This window comes from Opisthorchis viverrini, assembly GCF_000715545.1.
Source record: "Opisthorchis viverrini unplaced genomic scaffold opera_v5_52, whole genome shotgun sequence".
Taxonomy (NCBI): Eukaryota; Metazoa; Platyhelminthes; class Trematoda; order Opisthorchiida; family Opisthorchiidae; genus Opisthorchis; species Opisthorchis viverrini.
Window position 1 is genome coordinate 146321 of NW_008751708.1, and position 19904 is coordinate 166224.

At 40.8% G+C, this 19904-nt stretch overlaps 1 protein-coding gene across 1 annotated transcript in view; it reads left to right on the forward strand.

Annotated features, from left to right (window-relative positions):
- The window catches only part of T265_03559 (hypothetical protein), a gene marked incomplete at both ends in the record, with an annotated part of 61686 nt that overhangs the window by 11589 nt on the left and 30193 nt on the right, over window positions 1–19904 (forward strand). The window contains 2 exons of the mRNA XM_009168078.1: window positions 12711–12810; window positions 16171–16317. Of these exons, the coding sequence (XP_009166342.1) occupies window positions 12711–12810; window positions 16171–16317 (247 nt within the window). The remainder of the gene's footprint in view (window positions 1–12710; window positions 12811–16170; window positions 16318–19904) is intronic.

Below are 19904 nucleotides of genomic sequence, written 5' to 3' on the forward strand. Positions count from 1 at the left end.
CCTAGTTCGGTATCCGAACACCCCGGTCTAACCGAAATTTATCCTGTTTTGATGCGACTGTTCTGAATAATCAAGTTTACCTGATACAATTATGGCTCTAACGTGGACTAGTCAGTCCTGCTGTGATTTGTGCAACTGACGAATAAGTGTGCTCGGTGTTCGAGAAAACTTTGTCAGTGGAGCTGGATCGTGTGGGTACAGTTGTCTTTACAAATTACCTAGAATAGCGGCCCTGGAGCAGCGCCAGTAGCGTCCCCTCCGTCACCATGAATGTGCGTTAACATCACTATCATCATCATCATCATCATCATCATCATCATCATCATCATCATCATCATCATCATCATCATCATCAAATACAGCACTGATACTTCACATATATATATATATATATATATATATATATATATATATATATATATATATATATATATATATATATATATATATATATATATATATATATATATATATATATATATATATATCATTACATTAAAAGCTCTAGGCTGAAAAGAAGTGAAAGAGAGTGGGTGAGGGAGAGGGCCGAGTGCTGGCTTACGTCAAGCATTCTGAGGTGCCTACACCACCAACCGCTCAACCAGACAATCTGGGAAGAAAATGACAGCATGAACGCCACTGACATCGATTAGCCAGCGCGTTAATATGTAACAGAACCTATTTTATTTTGGTAAGCATTAAGTGGTGAGCAATCAAGAAAGGTTAATTGTTCATCTAATAAAGCAATATATCAGAATGGGATGGAAAGAATTACAGAATGCAGTAACTGCTGATCACAAAACACAAATGCCTGTCTCACTTAAACCTAAACACTGCAAGCTGCAGAACTTTCGAATCGCTACTGCAAAGACTGAGGTAAACCTTAGACAAGAAGTGGGCTCAGAAACCGGAAAACGATAAGACACAACGGCACATTTTGAGTTGTTCATTTCTGTGCGCCCGGATGCCATGAGTAAATATTGAAGGAAAAGCGCACGTAATTAGTTCAGTTTCATCTGGCCCGCTGCTTGTTCAGTTTCTCGATCAGGCCTGTCAGCTCCGTTTTTTTGGCTCTCAATGAGAAGGATAATCGTATACAGAAGGACGTGTAAAGGTGAAGTGTGAGAACCAGACTGAGGTGCCAGGAAAATAAAAGGACTGAAAGCGATAAGAGAAGCTGGCCGGAATAGAAGAAACAGAACGCGTTCGTTGAATGCTGCCACGTTCCAAATCAATTACACGCAACCCCACTGTATCCATGATTGCCGGCTCTGCTGAGTTGTACTTTAGAAGAGTTTCCGGCCATACAGCATATCATCAGTCAACCACCACTTCTCGGTTTTAATTCATTGTTTTCAGCTTTCACGTCAGCGTTTATTGGAAAAATTTCAGGGCATAACCATAATCGGCGCCATTTGTACATCGTTAAACTAGTTATTCAAGAACAGTGCTGCCATCCGTTCTATCCCAAAGAAAAGTTAATCCGTTATGTGATAGGTTGGGGCGATTCATGCTCGAAACATATGCCAGCAGTATACACAGTTCGTGTGCGGTGTGGAAACGCCATATTCTCAGACAAGATGTTTTTCGAGAATTCTTGAAAATATGAAGATCTCATGGAGACAGCTCGTCCAGAAGAAGGGTGAAATAACGAGTGTTGATCAGCTCGAGAATCATTTAGCATGTCGCTTGAACACTCTTCTTCCACAATGACTCTTTAAGAGGCCAGTCTCAAATAAACCTCATAAATGATATCGAAATTCTCTTAATCCGAAGGTGTCGATGAATTTCACCGTTTCAGCGCACATTTTTAAAACCTAGGAAAAGAAACAATAAATTAGTGATATGAGAAGTAACTTCCCATGACGTTTGCTACCAGGAGGACTGGTGCTCCTTCTAGAAGTAAAAATTCGTTGGCAACAGCTGAAGCTTATCTAATTTCTCCTTGAATGAGATCGCTTTATTCACGATGATTTATACCAGTTAGGTGTATCGTCCATGTTCATATACAGCCAGCTGACAAAAATATCTGAAAATTGTGGATTTGCTGGCGGCTGAAAGAGTTTGGAAAGCCATGTCCCACACAAATCGACATGATTCAGGCACAAAAATGCATTCACGCGGAACGCCGATGAGTCACAACAGAGTTCTGCTTTCGTATGCTCTATTCTGTGCCACACTTTGAGAAACCCAATGCTTAGTGGGTCTTTCTTAGCAGGATGTATGTTTATTCTTTTGCATGCTTAATATTTGTCAGATATTTCGGTGCCATCGTATTGCTGTCTATGCATAACCTGCTTAGGTATTCCCATGCTGGTGGCCGAAATTCGCATAGCTCAAGTGAGGGGGTCTCATAATATGTTAAAGATTGTTTTCGATGCCCAACCAGTATATGTTCAGAATTACAGAAAAGTGCGTGGATACCGTAGCTCTTGCACTGACACTTATTCTCATGAGTTTTATCAACTTCAGACCTTTCACAGTTCTTGCTCCTTGTTGTACCGCTTGCCGTATCTTCTAAGCTCTTGGTCCACTGTGACATTTTATTGTCTAATAAAGTCCACTCTGTTCGCCATATTGGCGTTAAACATGATAGCATCACAATAAATACTGGCATAGAATACGCATCTATCAACAAAACGTAGGCATTGTCTGCCAGTATAATTAAGGTCAAGCATACTGCTCATCTTCCGGTCAGTATTGTCACACCGTTGCTGTCTGTTTCTCTCGTTATTACCGCAACTATACATGATAAACTAAGGATTTTTCAGTAGCAAGATGTCAACTGACATAAAGGGTAGAAATGTGAGAGACACCCGCGTCAGTTCGCCTGCAGACAATTTTCATTTTTATAAATGTAAATATAGCGATGACCATCCAACTTCTACTGCGGATCCGAGCGGTACAAATTAGGAGCAACTAAAGACAGACTCACCTTCCAACATCCGATGTTCAAAATCCTGCACTTCATTCATGCCAATAGACCCAGTTTCTGATCTATTTGTTTGTGTCAGATCCTTTGCTCTTGCTTCGATCATATGCTCCTTTGAGGAGATTGTCCGAAAACCGATGGATTTAGGAGACAACTTAAATAACTGTCGCTTCATTAATTCAATAGACCGCACAGTTCTCGAGGGACATGACTAAATGAACTGTGCCGATCAGAAGGGGAAAATCAACATCTATCTAGATAAGTTTTAGTCCTGTTGAGTTAGGAACATTTGGTAGTTGAGCAAATTTAGCGGGTAGCTTGACCGCAAACAAAGTGTTCTTTCTATGAAAATAGAGAGATCCTCTGTGTGGTTTGGTATGACGTAATACGCCCGTCAAATGTTTGTTTCATGCAGTTCACAAGACATACAAAACCGATGTAGTTCTGAGTAAACTGTCATCATGAGGTAATCCGATCTAAGGATACTTACAAAACGAAACTGAAGCACATCGGTACGTGTGCATTCTTCCGTGGCTAGGACGAATTACATAAGATTTAAACTTCTTTCCTAAAGTATCGTTTGGGGCATATGGTCTACTATTTTTTCAGAGCTCCTCGTTTCGTTATCCGCATTCTTGGTCACTTAAACAGTTGCACTCTCGATGTTAAGATTTATTGGTTCCCAGTTGATACTGAAAATTTTTTTTGACCCATAACAGTACAACAGTTGAAAGTATGCAGGTGGTTTTGGATAAATGGATATGATACCGACTCTTTTGGAGATAGCAGCTAGTGCTATGCTTGGTTTATTTAATCAGGGTATTTGATGGAGAACACAATTCTGGATTCAGCCGTTTTCATCCACATACTCGCTCGACAGTGTCAGTATGCGGCACTAGTTATGTTTCTCTTCAAGAAATTTACACAACCTGTTTGAATTTACTGTTTTGGAAACAGCAGGAAATGCAATCCAGGTTTCAACGCTTTGCAGGTCTTCAAAAGTGTCTTAGCACGATGCTTTCTTATAGCAACCCGAAATTTGTTTAACTGTGATATATATAATATTGGAGTGTTTGGACGGAACAATATCTTTGTATTGATTCAATAACCTCAACTGACCTTGACTAGCTTGTTGGCCAGTTGTTATTGCTGATCGGTGTATCGAATCTTTGTGTGTTTACATGAAAGAGAAAGTACCCAGTTCAGGTACTCATAGACCAACCAAACATTGTCGCACATGCCCCACCAAAGGTGTGCGTTATTTTAAAGTGTTCCTCGCTCATCCGAGGGTTTATTCAGACAAGCGCTTTGTGTATCACATTCTGATTAAACGTTTTGGTCTCTAAACTCTGACTTCATGCAACCGCGGACGTCGCTTAGTGATACCCGTCGTGGACGGTAGTGAGACACAAATCACCGTGTGCAAAATGTATCAGTAAAGGTGAGAACTACCAAACGGTTCCATGATGACCCAAGGTAGTGTCATCACGTTATGTACAACGGATGAGAAACGGCTTATTTAACAGTAAAACATTGTGGAGTCAGATGAAGTGTGTGATGTAAAATCGGAGTAGGCAGCGACGATACGGATGAAAGTGTAAAATAAAAAAAAGTTACGCGCAAAGAGAACCGGTTCAATAGGGTTTCGGGTGAGAGGGTACGATGTCTGTGCGCATCAGACCGACCAACTTCACTATCAGATTTGGCAACGTCATTAATTTCTAAACGCAAATATTTCACTGTTATTGTATAATTGCCACAGACTCTGCGGAGCATACGGCTTAATTGTTAGGGGAAACGGTTACACGGAACGAGTCTGGTGTGTTCAAACAACCCTGTCCAAAACTGCGCAGCGACGATCGGATGAAAGTGTAAAATAAAAAAAAGTTACGCGCAAAGAGAACCGGTTCAATAGGGTTTCGGGTGAGAGGGTACGATGTCTGTGCGCATCAGACCGACCAACTTCACTATCAGATTTGGCAACGTCATTAATTTCTAAACGCAAATATTTCACTGTTATTGTATAATTGCCACAGACTCTGCGGAGCATACGGCTTAATTGTTAGGGGAAACGGTTACACGGAACGAGTCTGGTGTGTTCAAACAACCCTGTCCAAAACTGCGGTTGGGTGTCTTGTGAATTTTAGCATCTATTATGAATGGTCATAGTGGATGGTGTGCCGCTATGTGCACGAAAAGTGAATTCTGTTCCACTAACACATGCCTCTGCACTTACTCTCGTGTCTGCATAAACAGCGTGAAGTGTACGCATTTGAAATACTGTCCTTAATAAAAAGGGTAGTGTTGTAATTTTTCTGAATTCAGAAGGCCTGCTAAGGGAAGGCGTCACTGAGTGTCTCTTCACGGAAGGGTCGATATAATCGCTTTTCTAATGGCATCTGATTTGTACAAAAACATATCTATTGACCAGGCACCTAGACACTCATATGTTTGTCGGAGAAAATTTCCAGTGAATGTTCATAAGTAATGGCCCTCTTTCCTTTCTTATGGCTTGATGCTCGGATTGGTGGATTTAAAGGCAGTGTTTTGGTCATAGGCATGTTTAACGAACTCAGCGCAAGTGATTCCAACTTGTTTGAAATGTTTCTGAAGGCCTGACATTTATAAAAATAAAATCTTACAAGGCTACCAGATTTCCCAGTGTCCGCGGAGGCAAGTGTACCTAAACGCACCAAGTATTGAAGTAAATTTTATACTCATGAAAAATTTGAGCCAGTTTTACCTCATGAGAACACTCCCATCAAATACATTTTGGGGATACATGTGTACTTTTGGTAGGCTGTCAGCTCCCTTCTATTATACTACGACACAGGCAAAATCAACACCCGTTGATGACATTACGGCTATCCAGCTCAGGGAACTTCTCGAATTCTGGGCTTGGTACTAGGGCAGTTTATTTCCTTGTTGCTTACTGCTACGCGCATCAAGGATATTTCCCATTAAATACACAGTAAAGCTTACATCGTGTGTTTTATTGAAGGAAACCTATTATCCAAAGTGTAGGTTACGAAAGAAGATTCTTCAGACCGTCCTTCAAGTAAGAAAGCCGTTGTACCTGGGACTCTGTCACTGTTGCCCTCACAAGTACTGGAAAACTAGTGAATTCACTTGAACCCTCCGTAGCAAACACTAAAAAGGTGGAAAATTGCGCGAAAAAAATTAGTGTGTCTTTTATAGGCATTTGGAGATGAATTACCTAAAACGGAATGTGGTCAATAATTCATGAACGTTACTGTCTATCAGATGGAAACTTCTCTCATCGAGGAGTGTAGGTTATCATGCCTAGTAAGGTAACATACCTATTCATAGTAATGAAGTAACCTTTCACAAACATGGTGTACTGTTTAATCTGATGGCATCGATAAATTTTACAATTAGACACTGGAATAAACCTTCATATGAATATGGGGCCAACTTACTCTTTTCAGCACTCATGTGGCTTCTAAGAACGGACTGTCAGTTACTACCAGTTGTATAAATAACCCCAGGTAGATCAGTTACAGCAGATACCTGAGATGGGCCGTCGCGAAATCCGGTGATCTATCCTTTGCAAAAATTCCTTTATGTCAAATTCCGTTGTTACAGTTTTACCTGTTCCCTGGCCGCTGGACCAGGGATCCATGCTTCGCACCAAACATTGTTCCCGCATCGCTTTAGTTAGCATTAGGTCACTCATCCCTCCAACATCCGTATTCTCACAAATTCAAAGCCACCCTGAGCAAAGTTTCCACGCTCTAAGGGAGTAAATTATCAATGTGTACGCTGGTGTCGTTACCTTCATTGTACTGGAGATTGCAAAGCAGCCGTAACATCCCGGCAATACGGATAAGTTCAGTCGAGAGGCATAGTACAGGCGTTTCCTCTTCGCTGGAATTATCAACAATGTGGATCGAAAATTTCCGGATTTTGATAAGGAGCGCACTGTTGACAAGTCTCGATAAAGATCAACCAGATCTACAGGGCTTCTCCGCTTTTCAGCATAGATTAACTTTGCCGACAAGTCTCACCAAACTGCAAAACAGGTAGGAAAAATCGTGTATTCCAAATCGCTATTCACTACGGTGTGTCGGTGATTCGTATACTTAGACTTTACTCGTTGTCATTGTTTACTGTGATTTATGGTGACGAAGGGAGTTGTTTATACTGCACTTCTTTTATTTAACGCCCCCTCCCTGTAGAGACGTTCACTCTGATAAAACCATGTCGCTGTGCACGTATGCTCACAAATACTGGCCAACTGTCACTACATTGTACTACTCACTCTGTATTGTGAATGCGTTCGCTTGGCTTCTTAAAGATTGCACCAAAAAGAAAGAAGTATACCTTCATTTCGCGTCTGGATCTGATTTAATGAAATTGACTAGGACGGACTTCCGTTTCATTGGTCGGTCGGTTGGAATCGAAGGTACGAAAAATTGAATAGGGCATCATGTATACAAGAGTGAAACACTTTGTATTACGAAGCATAAGGAGACTTCATAGCTGCCCATATTAGCATCCTTTTCGGATATGTAGAATACATGACAATGTAGAGTACATTTTTTGTTTGCATTGATGAGCTTACAGATACAGATCCTGAAGGCTCTTGTGGAACAGTGAGTGGAGTTTAGGCCATCCTCGTTTCTAAAGCAAATTGTCACCGTAGATTACGCTAATCTATCCTTTTTATTGACAACTTTTAACACACTAATCAGCTGCTCCTTTTGAGGAGGTTTGGGCTGTTATACACTAACAACCTCATGGATTATACGTACTCATTTCCGTGACCGATAGAGGAGCAGGTGCTCCTGGCATTTGTTTTGTCTGACGCATTACTGTGTGCATCATCATAGTCAGGAGTTTCCCATCCACTTCACAGATGAATTACTAATCGATGACTGAGAACCACCAAAATGCGTATTTCACGTACCTAATCTTGCCAAGTAAGGTTCTTCTAGTCAGCCTCGGTTGTTTGGATCCTGCTCTGACCTTGAGTTTCACCAAGCTGGCAAGAAGACTTGCTCCAAGTTTTAATCAGACACAGTAGAGAGTTCGTCCTTTTACTTGCATCGATTTAGGCTTAAAAGCCGAGAAGTACTGTAGAGATATTTCATCGTCGTAGGAATTATTATCTGTGTGAACCCAGAGGATTTCAGAGGACTTCGGCCAATATTCAAAGATTTAAACATTCGACCGCTATTGGCTGATCGGCTTCCTGATAAAGTCGCACTGGGTTACCAATAAATTGTGCACTGTTGATGATTTTCAACACCGGTGTAACACCTGAGTGGTCTTGGGTCTTTCTTTTACATAACCGTAAGTCTCTATTGCGTAGAAAATTAATTTGGTGCAGAAATCACAAAACGACTTTGTTCAGATGCTTATCGTGTTGTCTTTAGCTTCTGCCTGAGTTCACACCGGAAACAGATACATCTAAGCTGATGCTCCGCAGTAAAAGCAAGCTAAAAACGGTAGCCCTTTGGCTTGAAGCTACGCAATGTAACCTGCCTTCTTCGATGGAAATCCTTCGTAAAGACCATAGCTCCACGCTTGACAACAAATCTTTATGCCAGAATTCTAGAACTTGCCTTTAAGCAATCTTGCGAGGGGAAATCACACTAGGTTTATTCTATTTATTTTTGTTTTTGTGATAAAGTTCTTGATTCGATAAAGGAGTAAGCCGAAAATCTAAGTGGCTTTTATAGCCATACGTTTCATGTCCCAGTTTCAGGCTACAGGCTGAATTTACTCTACAATGTTTCCACTTTAGATGGCCACTCAGTTTTCACTGCAGCAGAAGGACAGTGATGACCTATGAAGCAGTAGGAATACGAAGGACAGCAGAAACATTCTAGTTCACAGCTTCAGGTTACTTAACCACATCGCCGTCACTTCCAGCGTGGGTATTGGCAGTAATTTTTAAACTGTGAAGCAATGTGCAAGGCTCTACAAATGATCTCCGGGTCTCTGACTGACCTGGAAATCGGTCAAGTAGCACTGTGCATGGGCTGTTTCAAAGTATACCGTTGGTGAGCTGACGCGATACTCCTGAATGCAATTGGATTGAGAATATCAAGTGGAATAAAAATACAGAAAGATAGGAAATGTTAGTTTTAAAGATTGTTTGTCGACTGGACAGTGACTGAAGTCATCCCCTGTAGTTATTATGTCAAATTCTATGGATAGTTTCCTATTCATTGGAGAAGTGTAGTGTACCGACTTATACACTTTTAGGGAAAGCTTTCATAAACAGCATGTAGCTTATTCCATGAAAATCGTGTTTCAACAGTGACTTATGAAAAAGAAGTGTGTAACCATGAGACATCATTCACGCTTTCATGCGTTCTACTTCAACTCAAAGGCCTTACCAGGTTGTTTCTTAACTTTCAGATCAGAGTGATTTCAAAGCAGAAAAGCCGTAAAAGATCCTAAAATTCCATGCATATCTCTACAACCTACTGCCGTTAGAAAATACTATTACAACGGTTTTTAACCATTTCAGCTCATTTGTTTCTATAAGTGCTATTCTATTGGTACCTGTTTTCGTCCTCCACGAACTAGTTGGCATCGGGTCGGAATTTGAGACCATTGTCATTTTTCCCCGTTGCTGATAGATGCACCTCTTCAAAATGAACTGAGTATTTTTTGTGCGCATCGGCAGTAATGAGCAAAACTTACGTGATGGTAGAGATATTGCACCTTGATTGTTCTGGATAAAGTGATACAATTTGTCGATAACTTCTTAAATAGATGCCATTTGGAAGCATAGTGAAAAAACCACCGGTCATCTTAGAGAGTTATCACTATAAAATAAGAATAGCAGGCAACACTAAACACCCACTAATTGTTTGCTCCACTCGGGTGCATTCTGTTGAAAAATATGTGTGTTCAACCAAGGGCTTTAGGGAGCGGTTGGCTTGCAAGAACGCTGTCTGGAAAAAGCCCAATACCCAGTCAAACATGTGAGAAATTTTATATTACGAGCACTGAAGCTCTGCGCTGGAGCGCAGAAGCCAAGCCTTCTTAATTCGAATTTTGTGGTTGATCTGTTGTCATATGCGTGATTGTTAGCACCGACACAAAAGCTTACATATATTCTTCGCCCAGGTACAACCGAAAAAAACTTGTTTGTATGTTTACCGGCAACATTGTGCACTTACCTGGTAGAAACTTTCATAACATGACATCACAATGATCATCTAAGAGGGCGAAACATTTTTAAGATTTAGCTTACTGTATGGTGAGACGCCTTAATTTGAGTGACTGTGACAAAATTCTACTTATTGTTGGCTGAAAACTGGTACTAGGCCACTGGCGAAGGAACTCTGGAAGAAGTAAACTGTAATATACTTCTTCCACTGTGTAAGTGCCCATTTCAACATACATTTGGATAAGGTGCAGTCAGTTGTTCATTGTAATTAAACCACAGGCTTATAAATCCAATCGGGAGCGCGAAATCCGATCCAGATAATCATACCTATTAGAATAAGTGGGCATATCGCCTCTTTGGACATAGAGTGGCCCTTGTTCTTGGCCTTCGCATGCTGGACGATGAGTGTTATTAACTAGAGATTAGTCGCTCTCCCGCAGAATACCTCGCGAATATTTATTTTTGACCAGATAATTCCTTTCTTTCGCAAATGCTGGTCTATTTCTGTTGTGTCCGCTAGTCACGGTTTGCGAAAAAATTAGTCTACACTTGATCCTCAGTGCTGACGATGAATAGCGCTTGCATTCAGAACTTTATTTCAACAGCTACATCAAGGATTAGCCATCTCGATTCATAATAAGCCGACAATAAGTTTAATAACCGCGGAGATCGGTTGATTTTCTGACCGTCCAAAAGGCAATGCGTACTACTGACTCTAACCGACCCTTGATGTTGGGAACGTATGCATCATTTTAGAGACAACTGCTGTGGGGCTCGGGATAGCAGAGTTTCTGTTCACTGCACAATACTGCTACACCCCACACACCGACTGCTGATTTTTAAAAATTTACACCAGTTGCTGCACGATGGATCTCAATTTGCGTTAGCTATTCGGTAGCCCGGTATAAATGCTGCACGAACAAGAAGAAGCCGTATGGCATGAACTGGAGTCTGAGGGTACAAGATGGCATACAAAACCATGTTTAGAATGTGTTAGAATGAGCTCTTGATTTTTACTCGATTTCGCTGAACATGAGAAAACTGAAATTTGCCCTTCTGGGTAATTCATATTCCACATTCTATTGAAACTCACTTAATTCACTAAAATTCACCAAATGCATAAAATCGTAGAAGCAGGACTCTAGGTTACCAGCGGATGTTTTTCGTTTCTGTTCCTGCACAATACTGCTACACCCCACACACCGACTGCTGATTTTCAAAAATTTACACCAGTTGCTGCATGATGGATCTCAATCTCCGTTAGTTAACCGGTAGCCCGGTATACATGCTGCACGAGCAAGAAGAAGCCGTATGGCATGAACTGGAGTCTGAGGGTACAAGATGGCATACAAAACCATGTTTAGAATGTGTTAGAATGAGCTCTTGATTTTTACTCGATTTCGCTGAACATGAGAAAACTGAAATTTGCCCTTCTGGGTAATTCATATTCCACATTCTATTGAAACTCACTTAATTCACTAAAATTCACCAAATGCATAAAATCGTAGAAGCAGGACTCTAGGTTACCAGCGGATGTTTTTCACGTTACAATTGTTGCGCGAAAACGTTACAGGAAACAAACTGTGCAGAGAATTTCAGACAACACTGATCATGATGGAAAGTGCAGCGAAGTAGGACTCTAGGTTACCAGAGGATGTTTTTAACGTTACAATTTTTATGCGAAAACGTTACAGGAAACACACTGTGCAGAGAATTTCGGACAACACTGATCATGATGGAAAGTGCAGCACCATCGTTATTCTGCATATGCAGAATCCTGAGAGTGGCGTCTACTTCTGCACTCCGCCGCACGTACTACTGGATTCTTCTACTTTTACATAGAGTCAGTCAGAAGATCATTCATCTTTGTATCAAAACCACAAAATCTCCACTCGTTACTTTGGTTATTGATAGCTTGAAGTACTAATGGAACCGCGTTCTGATAACCCCGTCAACCTTCTTACACATATCACATGCGGATGTCGACCTAGTCACCTCCTGTCGTATGTCAAATGACGGAGTAAGGGCTAACCCATATTTGCATCGCAAGTATTACTAGTGTGTCTCCATGCATCACAGCATACCAACCACTGAGATATTAAAACCAATCTTTCGGGCCCACCGTAGGTTTTTATGTTTGGCTGCTGTGAACTTTTCTCACGTGAACAAATGTGAACGTGGTGTGGTCTCAGCTGCAGCTTTGCACACATGAATCAAATGAAACAGTGTCTTGCTAAACGGTAGAGCTAAATGAATGGTTAGCACTATAGGGGAGTTCGTCGCTGTTAGGAGCTGCGTTATTTGGAAGGATGTATCGATTCCTTAAATGTCGGCCCAAACGAAACTCTTCAGCACACATCTAATTAACGGGTAAGTTGAAAACCGATTCGTTCATCGAAATCTTTCTTCCGTGTCAACTGAGCACACAGATAGGCTTAATTGCTTAACGTGAGAATGGAATGCTTGTTTGTAGAAACCAAAATACTGCTCAACTGAACGTGTCATATCTCAGTTCAGTGCGCCGACGTTTTGGAGACACCGAGCTCGCAGTTTGTTCACATAAATTCATAAAGAATCTTTGACTACCCTCTCAGCGGTTCCTTGGTAATATTTTTTGTCGATTTGCAGAAACATCTTACTGCGCCTAAACAGCGACAATCTGAGGCATTTGGCCGGCTTCCGTCTGCCATCAAAATCCGCTCCGTCGTTATGTTCGGGAAACCCTGAGGTAAGTAAACAGCCAGTCCTCGATTGATCCTCATTCATTCAAGTACTACCTAGTATTACCGTCATGGTTCACAAACCCAACTTAAAATCAGATGAATGCCTGATACTACTGTAGTGCTTGTGAAGCTCCGTCTTTTGTAGTGCTCAGCAGCGAACGTAGCGGGTATCCGGGATAGCCAATTAGCTGTGGTGTGTCCTCATTTCACGGAAGCCGGTTGAAAAAAATTCTCCGACTGAAAGGGTGATTTCCGTATTTAGATTTTTTGCTAAATTGGCAGATAAGAAGGAATGGNCTGATGAGATTTTCAGATCTGAGGGAATCGATTTCACTCGAAGAAATTCCCGGTATACCAAAGTTTTCGCAGTTGGGATAAACGACTACCGTCTTTAATGCTATGTTCCATCAAGCGCTTCTGACAAAAAACCAGAGGTCATTTCTTTCCAGATGGTGTTCATATGTCAACGGGTCGTGATGCTTGATTTGTGCATGGCCAAAAAGGTTGAGCTCAACAAAATGGTCTCTTCCGGTATGGTGTGCTAAATGTATCTGTCAGGACCTGAGACTGCTTACAGTACTGCTAATTCAGGTTGTAGTTAACTTGTTGAATAATTTCACGCTAATCTAGTACATACTTTAGTGGAGCCAAAATGATGAAAAAACCTTACTCTTCTAAGGCTAAGCAACCATCTAGTGACAAGCAGTGTTGGAAAGCCCTTCACATTCAGTGGCTATGAGCCAATAAAACGTTAACACCTTTATAGACGAGCGCAGACGTGTTCGGGCGATGAAGCTTAGTATTTCACGTCTTTTGTTGACATGGGCCTTTTCATAAAGCTCCAACTTGTGCCAGAGTAAGGATTCTGTGGATGTTAAGATGTCGTTCCAAATGACTATACTTTGAGTGGTCTTAATTTCCAGGGTGAGCTTATCAAGTCACCAATTACAAGCAAGCGCTCTTCGGCGGTGCCGCTCCTTGAAGGCAACCCTCAGCTTGGGAAACTTTACATCCTGTTCGCCACCTTTATCCCTGAGAGACCTGCTATCTCAAGTCAGAATTGCATTTCGACCAGTGAAATCTTGATGACAAGCAAAAAATTAAATATTTACTTCTGCACATTTCTCAGCTTTTCTGGAATGTTCCTATCTTTGGGGCATGATATAATTCGGGAGTGGCAACTTAATATCTATGAACCCATTGTAGAAAAATCAGCTCCCGGAAATTAGTGAATGGCTTCGATAAGCTCTTTACTTGGTAGTTATTTTGCCATTTCGAGAGTGATTTTTTTCATATATTTTACGATCAATAACAATTATTTTTGGGACAGTAAATTTTCAAAGATTTCCAGGCTATTCACAGGATAATAAAACTGTGATGAACAACAAAATAGTGGATAAAAATTAAACTTTTCACCGATGCTCTTGTCTCCTGACCAAGTCAGTGGATTTCGAGAACATGTCTTAGATTCGAAACTGCACTAAAATGTTGCAAAACTGTGCTTGGTAGGCACATGTTCCGTATGGCACAGCCGATCCGACGACTTAATTAGCCCACCTTATGTTAGATGGCCCATAGTTCAACACCTCACTTTGGTCAAAACCTTGCGGGTTTGGTTACTTTAAACCATCAGTGAAATTAATTTAAAATTCTTTTACATATTTTCGGGTTTGAAAGTAAGTAACCAAGATCTCCGGCGAATAGTAACGGCTATCGGGACGTTTGTACACCACAAGTAAAAAGAGTTCATTTGCGGCAAATTTTTCGAAACACTTCTAAGCATGAAGACAGCGTCAATGGTGAGGAAGAGACAAGAAAACATGAAATCCCTGTAAATAGAATCACATTATTCAGTGGCACACTTTTTCTGAAATATTTATCATTTCGCGCACTTGTTGAATGGCTGAAAAGACTGGCACTATCCTAATCACTATCGATTTTAGGGTTTTCTGCTTCTGGAGAGAATATCTTTCGTTAGCAATTAAATGGCAGATTCAACCTACTTGGAATGATGCAAATACGAGATCAACCCCAAGGTATCAGTAGCATAAAATTTCCGGAAATAAGCTTTGGACCTCTATCAGAATAGACAGACTTACCGAAATTTAGTGCATTGTCGTTCGATATCAACCGGTTACTACTTTGGGTTCACGGATGTAACGTCCTCAAGTCTGCTACTCCACTTCCTTCCCCAAAAAGGATGCATGTACTGCGGGAAACAAGACTCGCCTATTTGCCAGAGTGTGATGGGCTAGTAGTGGATGAATTCCGGTCAGTCTTCGACAAAATATCTGGGTACATGTACAGTCAGAACCTAATGCATACTTAAGCTTATTTAAAAAATAGAGCAAGTTTGGAACACTATCAATCAAGAAGTGCTGGGTGATGGCTTTAATAAAGTAGGCTCGTGAACCGAAAAATAAGTTCAGCCGTCTTTTTATAATTTATCATTCATGCCACAGTTTCTTTCAATTACTAACTTAGTGTTTAGGATTATTATCAATTTCGCTTATCCGACAGAATATTTCTGTACAAAGAATAAAAAGCAATACGGCTATTCAGTTTTGAAGCGTATAGGCAGAACGTAGCAGCAAAATAGTTATGCATGTTATACGGTGTAGACGAGTGAATAACGGAACGCTTGAATTGCTCACTTAGAAAATATCGACTGAACCATTGTAGATGTGTTATAGATTATTATGAGTGTAATCTAGGACTCCTATTCAAAATGCGACTGCTTTTTTCCGATAAACTGTTGCATCTTTTTCACAACCACACACTGTAGGCAGATTTCCTCAAATTTCAAAGACTGTCTTGAGCACGGTGTATTTTTCTATAAGAAACAGATTCTTCCTGAAGGACTACTCGCACTTTAGAAAGTACTGGTCATTAGCCAGCAACAGGGAAAACTCATCCCTACTGATTACTTAATCCACAATAACAAGTATAATGTCTAAAATAAATCAGATTGATTTCCAGTATTACTCCTCTTTTGATTGGGATTTTGGTTGGCCAAACTCTAGGATAAGTTCTTATTGTGTTGGAATATTGATAGCTCTGGTGCATTCACTGGTAATTGATCTGTAAATCTGTTGCCAGACTCGGCGAAGCGATCAAAAGTCACCTGATAAATTACCACTCTAAAGACATATATCTTGAACCAAACTAATGAAGGAAGTAATAGTCGCTTCCACAGTTTTTGTCAGCTAAGGTTGGAAGACTTGATATGTGTGCGCAACAGCTAGGTCTCCGGTATACTTATGTGAGTGGATGCCCGGACAACAGGTAATCAACTCATGATCGTGGTTATGCATAACACTGCCTCGTAACGTAAATTCCAAGTTCCATTTCTTTCTTTTATGTAGGTTCCCTGCGACGAACAATCTGCATTTAGCCTTATTTCTAAAACACTTGATGGACAAAATTTATGGTATTGTTATATGTATCAGACGCAGTATATGAAAAACACGATTATTCCAAATGCGGATGCAGCCAGGTGTGAAATCCCAGAGGTGAGTAAAACTAGGTTTTTCTCGCTTCCATGACCTGTTTCAAAGGTTAACAACTTTTTTATTTTTATACGGAAGAGGGGAAGAGAGGAGCGGAACCCAAGTCCGTTTTTCCGATATGGGACAGCGTGTGAGGTAGCACATTTGGCTGAACAAGAGGTTGCGTATGGAATATCACCCAATGGCCTTCGATTTTCACGTTTATTATGTATGCTTGGGTGCCCGCTTGGTGCCGTATAAATCCACTTTCATTCTACACAATTTCAAACTAACACCGTTCGGGTGTTGGTTCGATTCAGCGTCCGGTATTCTGTCATGTTCACAACAGTTTATTAATGACGCTCACGGATATTCACTGTTATCCGCACTTGTTAGAAGTGTGGCAAAACAACCTGGGAAACCGTACACACATTCGACGTGAGAACAGCGCTTGCTGTAACCCAAACGAGCACCCTAGTCCGAATAACCAGAAATCACAGGTCCGCCCATTGACTAAGTCTGTAGGTATTATGTTTACTTGAGTAATTATCCTGAAGACCAAAGGTATAGCCAGGTCAAGGAAATTACAGTTTACGGTCGTTCTTGCCTGGTGTTAGACAAAACGGACAGCTAGTTGACATCCATCCTATCAAAAACGGATGCCAAGAAGAGATTGCCTCTAACAGTGGTGTGGTGGTTGCACCAGACTCAGAAAAAGCACTAGAGTTACTATTTTCTACAGGAGTTGGCGAGTCCGACGACCAGATCGATTGTAATGAGCTGGCTATTGGATATCCGAGAATGAAATTCCACTTGTTGGAGCTAGGAAAACATGAGACGTACCGTAGTGATAACCTAATGCGTAGGAACAGACATATTTCCTACTGGCATGGAATTATTAACCAATGGGGAAATGAGACAGTAAGGTTTGTTTAAATACAAATGTCAATTGTGGTATCAAGTACGGAATATGTCATGTGTGATTTGGTGGCTGTGGCGCTCACTATTCACACTGAGTGAAGACTCACTGTCGCACTGCCACAACAGCGTCATCAAGGAAGGTAGCAGTTGACAAAAAGTGATACGTATTGATCAGACCAGCGGATAAAATTGATATCACGTCAGGTATTTCCGCTTCACACAGTCTATCTCAACCGAACGAAACAACCCAAATGAACTAGTTACATTCCAGCACACGCAGATTTAGAAAGAGACATGGGAGTCTAACAGCGATGACTGGTTAGTATGTGAACTAAGCTAACCACATTGGAAGTTACGAAGGACGTCGCGAATGGAAAATCACCTGCTAAGACAGAGTAACTATATAGGAGATTGATGTCCACTGGGCTTTCCGTGACACTCCAACCTATACAGATTCAGAATGATACATTCCAAAGTGTTACTTCTCCACTTTAAAGGAGACTATTTAGCACCAGTTTGTGTAAATTTACTCTCCATACGACAGATCAGCCAATAGTCCTTGATCCGCATGAAAGTATTAACAAAGAACGGACAAACTGAATCAAAGCGCAGGGTTTTTACGACAATAACGATTTTATTCTTAGGTCGGTCATCTGCAGAATCTTCAAATCTGACATCACACATAGCCATTTAACTACAGCCTGTACCTGCCTACTTGCTTGAATCAAGATATATTTTGGCATCACCTAACAGATTTTTCAAGGATTCATCACACCCTATCTCGATACTTTCACTGATTTAATTCTAGTACACTTTCTAAAAGCGTTGCGAATCTGCGATTCCCGTGAAAATCCAAACACACCGCCATTGTTCTGTTTGTTTCAATAGAGAGAATTGCTTTTAAGGAACTTAAGATAAGTTTACTTGAGAATATAGAAATATTCACTTTTCATCGACTCAGTGAGACATTGTCAGATGAAATCACTCGTTTGCATACTCTGGTGAGACACAATAGAAATACAAACACGTTTTGGTCGAATCTGACTATTTTAGTTTACAGGTAAAGTAGAAAGCAATACTAAAACTAAATACACCTACCTCACAAACTTCAAAATGGACAAAGCTGGCAGGGAGATGTCACTAGCCTAGTGTCCTCAATTGTAGAAAATCGCTACGATAACAAGGATGTCTATCTGTATGGAAATTGAGACTAGCTGCTGATCCACATAATTAGGGCATTGTTTCTTCATCCCCCAAATCTTCGGTTTATACTAGTTGAATATGAAAACAAGTAATTTCAAGGTGTTTGCGGTTGCAAAGTTTTGTGAAAAAGACACTCACATGATTCTCATTTGAACAACTGTCCCTCTATCCTGGCGCATCCATTCCGGTGAGTCCACAGCAAAAGGGGGACTCGAGTTTCGCTCTTATTAGAACTCATCAGCAGTGCGAATTCAATGGCTATGCCCGGGTTTGACATCCGAAGCAAGCGCGTTACCAATACTCCACTGGCGCAAGCTCGACTCATGCGAATTTTTACGCCTGAAAAGGCGAATATTTTTGCGCTTCAATGATGTGAGCGGAAAGCCTGACGACTCGAACGACGCCCTAGTAACATATCTTGGTTGTGGCGAACCACTTGGGCCNGGGCTTTCCGTGACACTCCAACCTATACAGATTCAGAATGATACATTCCAAAGTGTTACTTCTCCACTTTAAAGGAGACTATTTAGCACCAGTTTGTGTAAATTTACTCTCCATACGACAGATCAGCCAATAGTCCTTGATCCGCATGAAAGTATTAACAAAGAACGGACAAACTGAATCAAAGCGCAGGGTTTTTACGACAATAACGATTTTATTCTTAGGTCGGTCATCTGCAGAATCTTCAAATCTGACATCACACATAGCCATTTAACTACAGCCTGTACCTGCCTACTTGCTTGAATCAAGATATATTTTGGCATCACCTAACAGATTTTTCAAGGATTCATCACACCCTATCTCGATACTTTCACTGATTTAATTCTAGTACACTTTCTAAAAGCGTTGCGAATCTGCGATTCCCGTGAAAATCCAAACACACCGCCATTGTTCTGTTTGTTTCAATAGAGAGAATTGCTTTTAAGGAACTTAAGATAAGTTTACTTGAGAATATAGAAATATTCACTTTTCATCGACTCAGTGAGACATTGTCAGATGAAATCACTCGTTTGCATACTCTGGTGAGACACAATAGAAATACAAACACGTTTTGGTCGAATCTGACTATTTTAGTTTACAGGTAAAGTAGAAAGCAATACTAAAACTAAATACACCTACCTCACAAACTTCAAAATGGACAAAGCTGGCAGGGAGATGTCACTAGCCTAGTGTCCTCAATTGTAGAAAATCGCTACGATAACAAGGATGTCTATCTGTATGGAAATTGAGACTAGCTGCTGATCCACATAATTAGGGCATTGTTTCTTCATCCCCCAAATCTTCGGTTTATACTAGTTGAATATGAAAACAAGTAATTTCAAGGTGTTTGCGGTTGCAAAGTTTTGTGAAAAAGACACTCACATGACTCTCATTTGAACAACTGTCCCTCTATCCTGGCGCATCCATTCCGGTGAGTCCACAGCAAAGGGGGGACTCGAGTTTTGCTCTTATTAGAGCTCATCAGCAGTGCGAATTCAATGGCTATG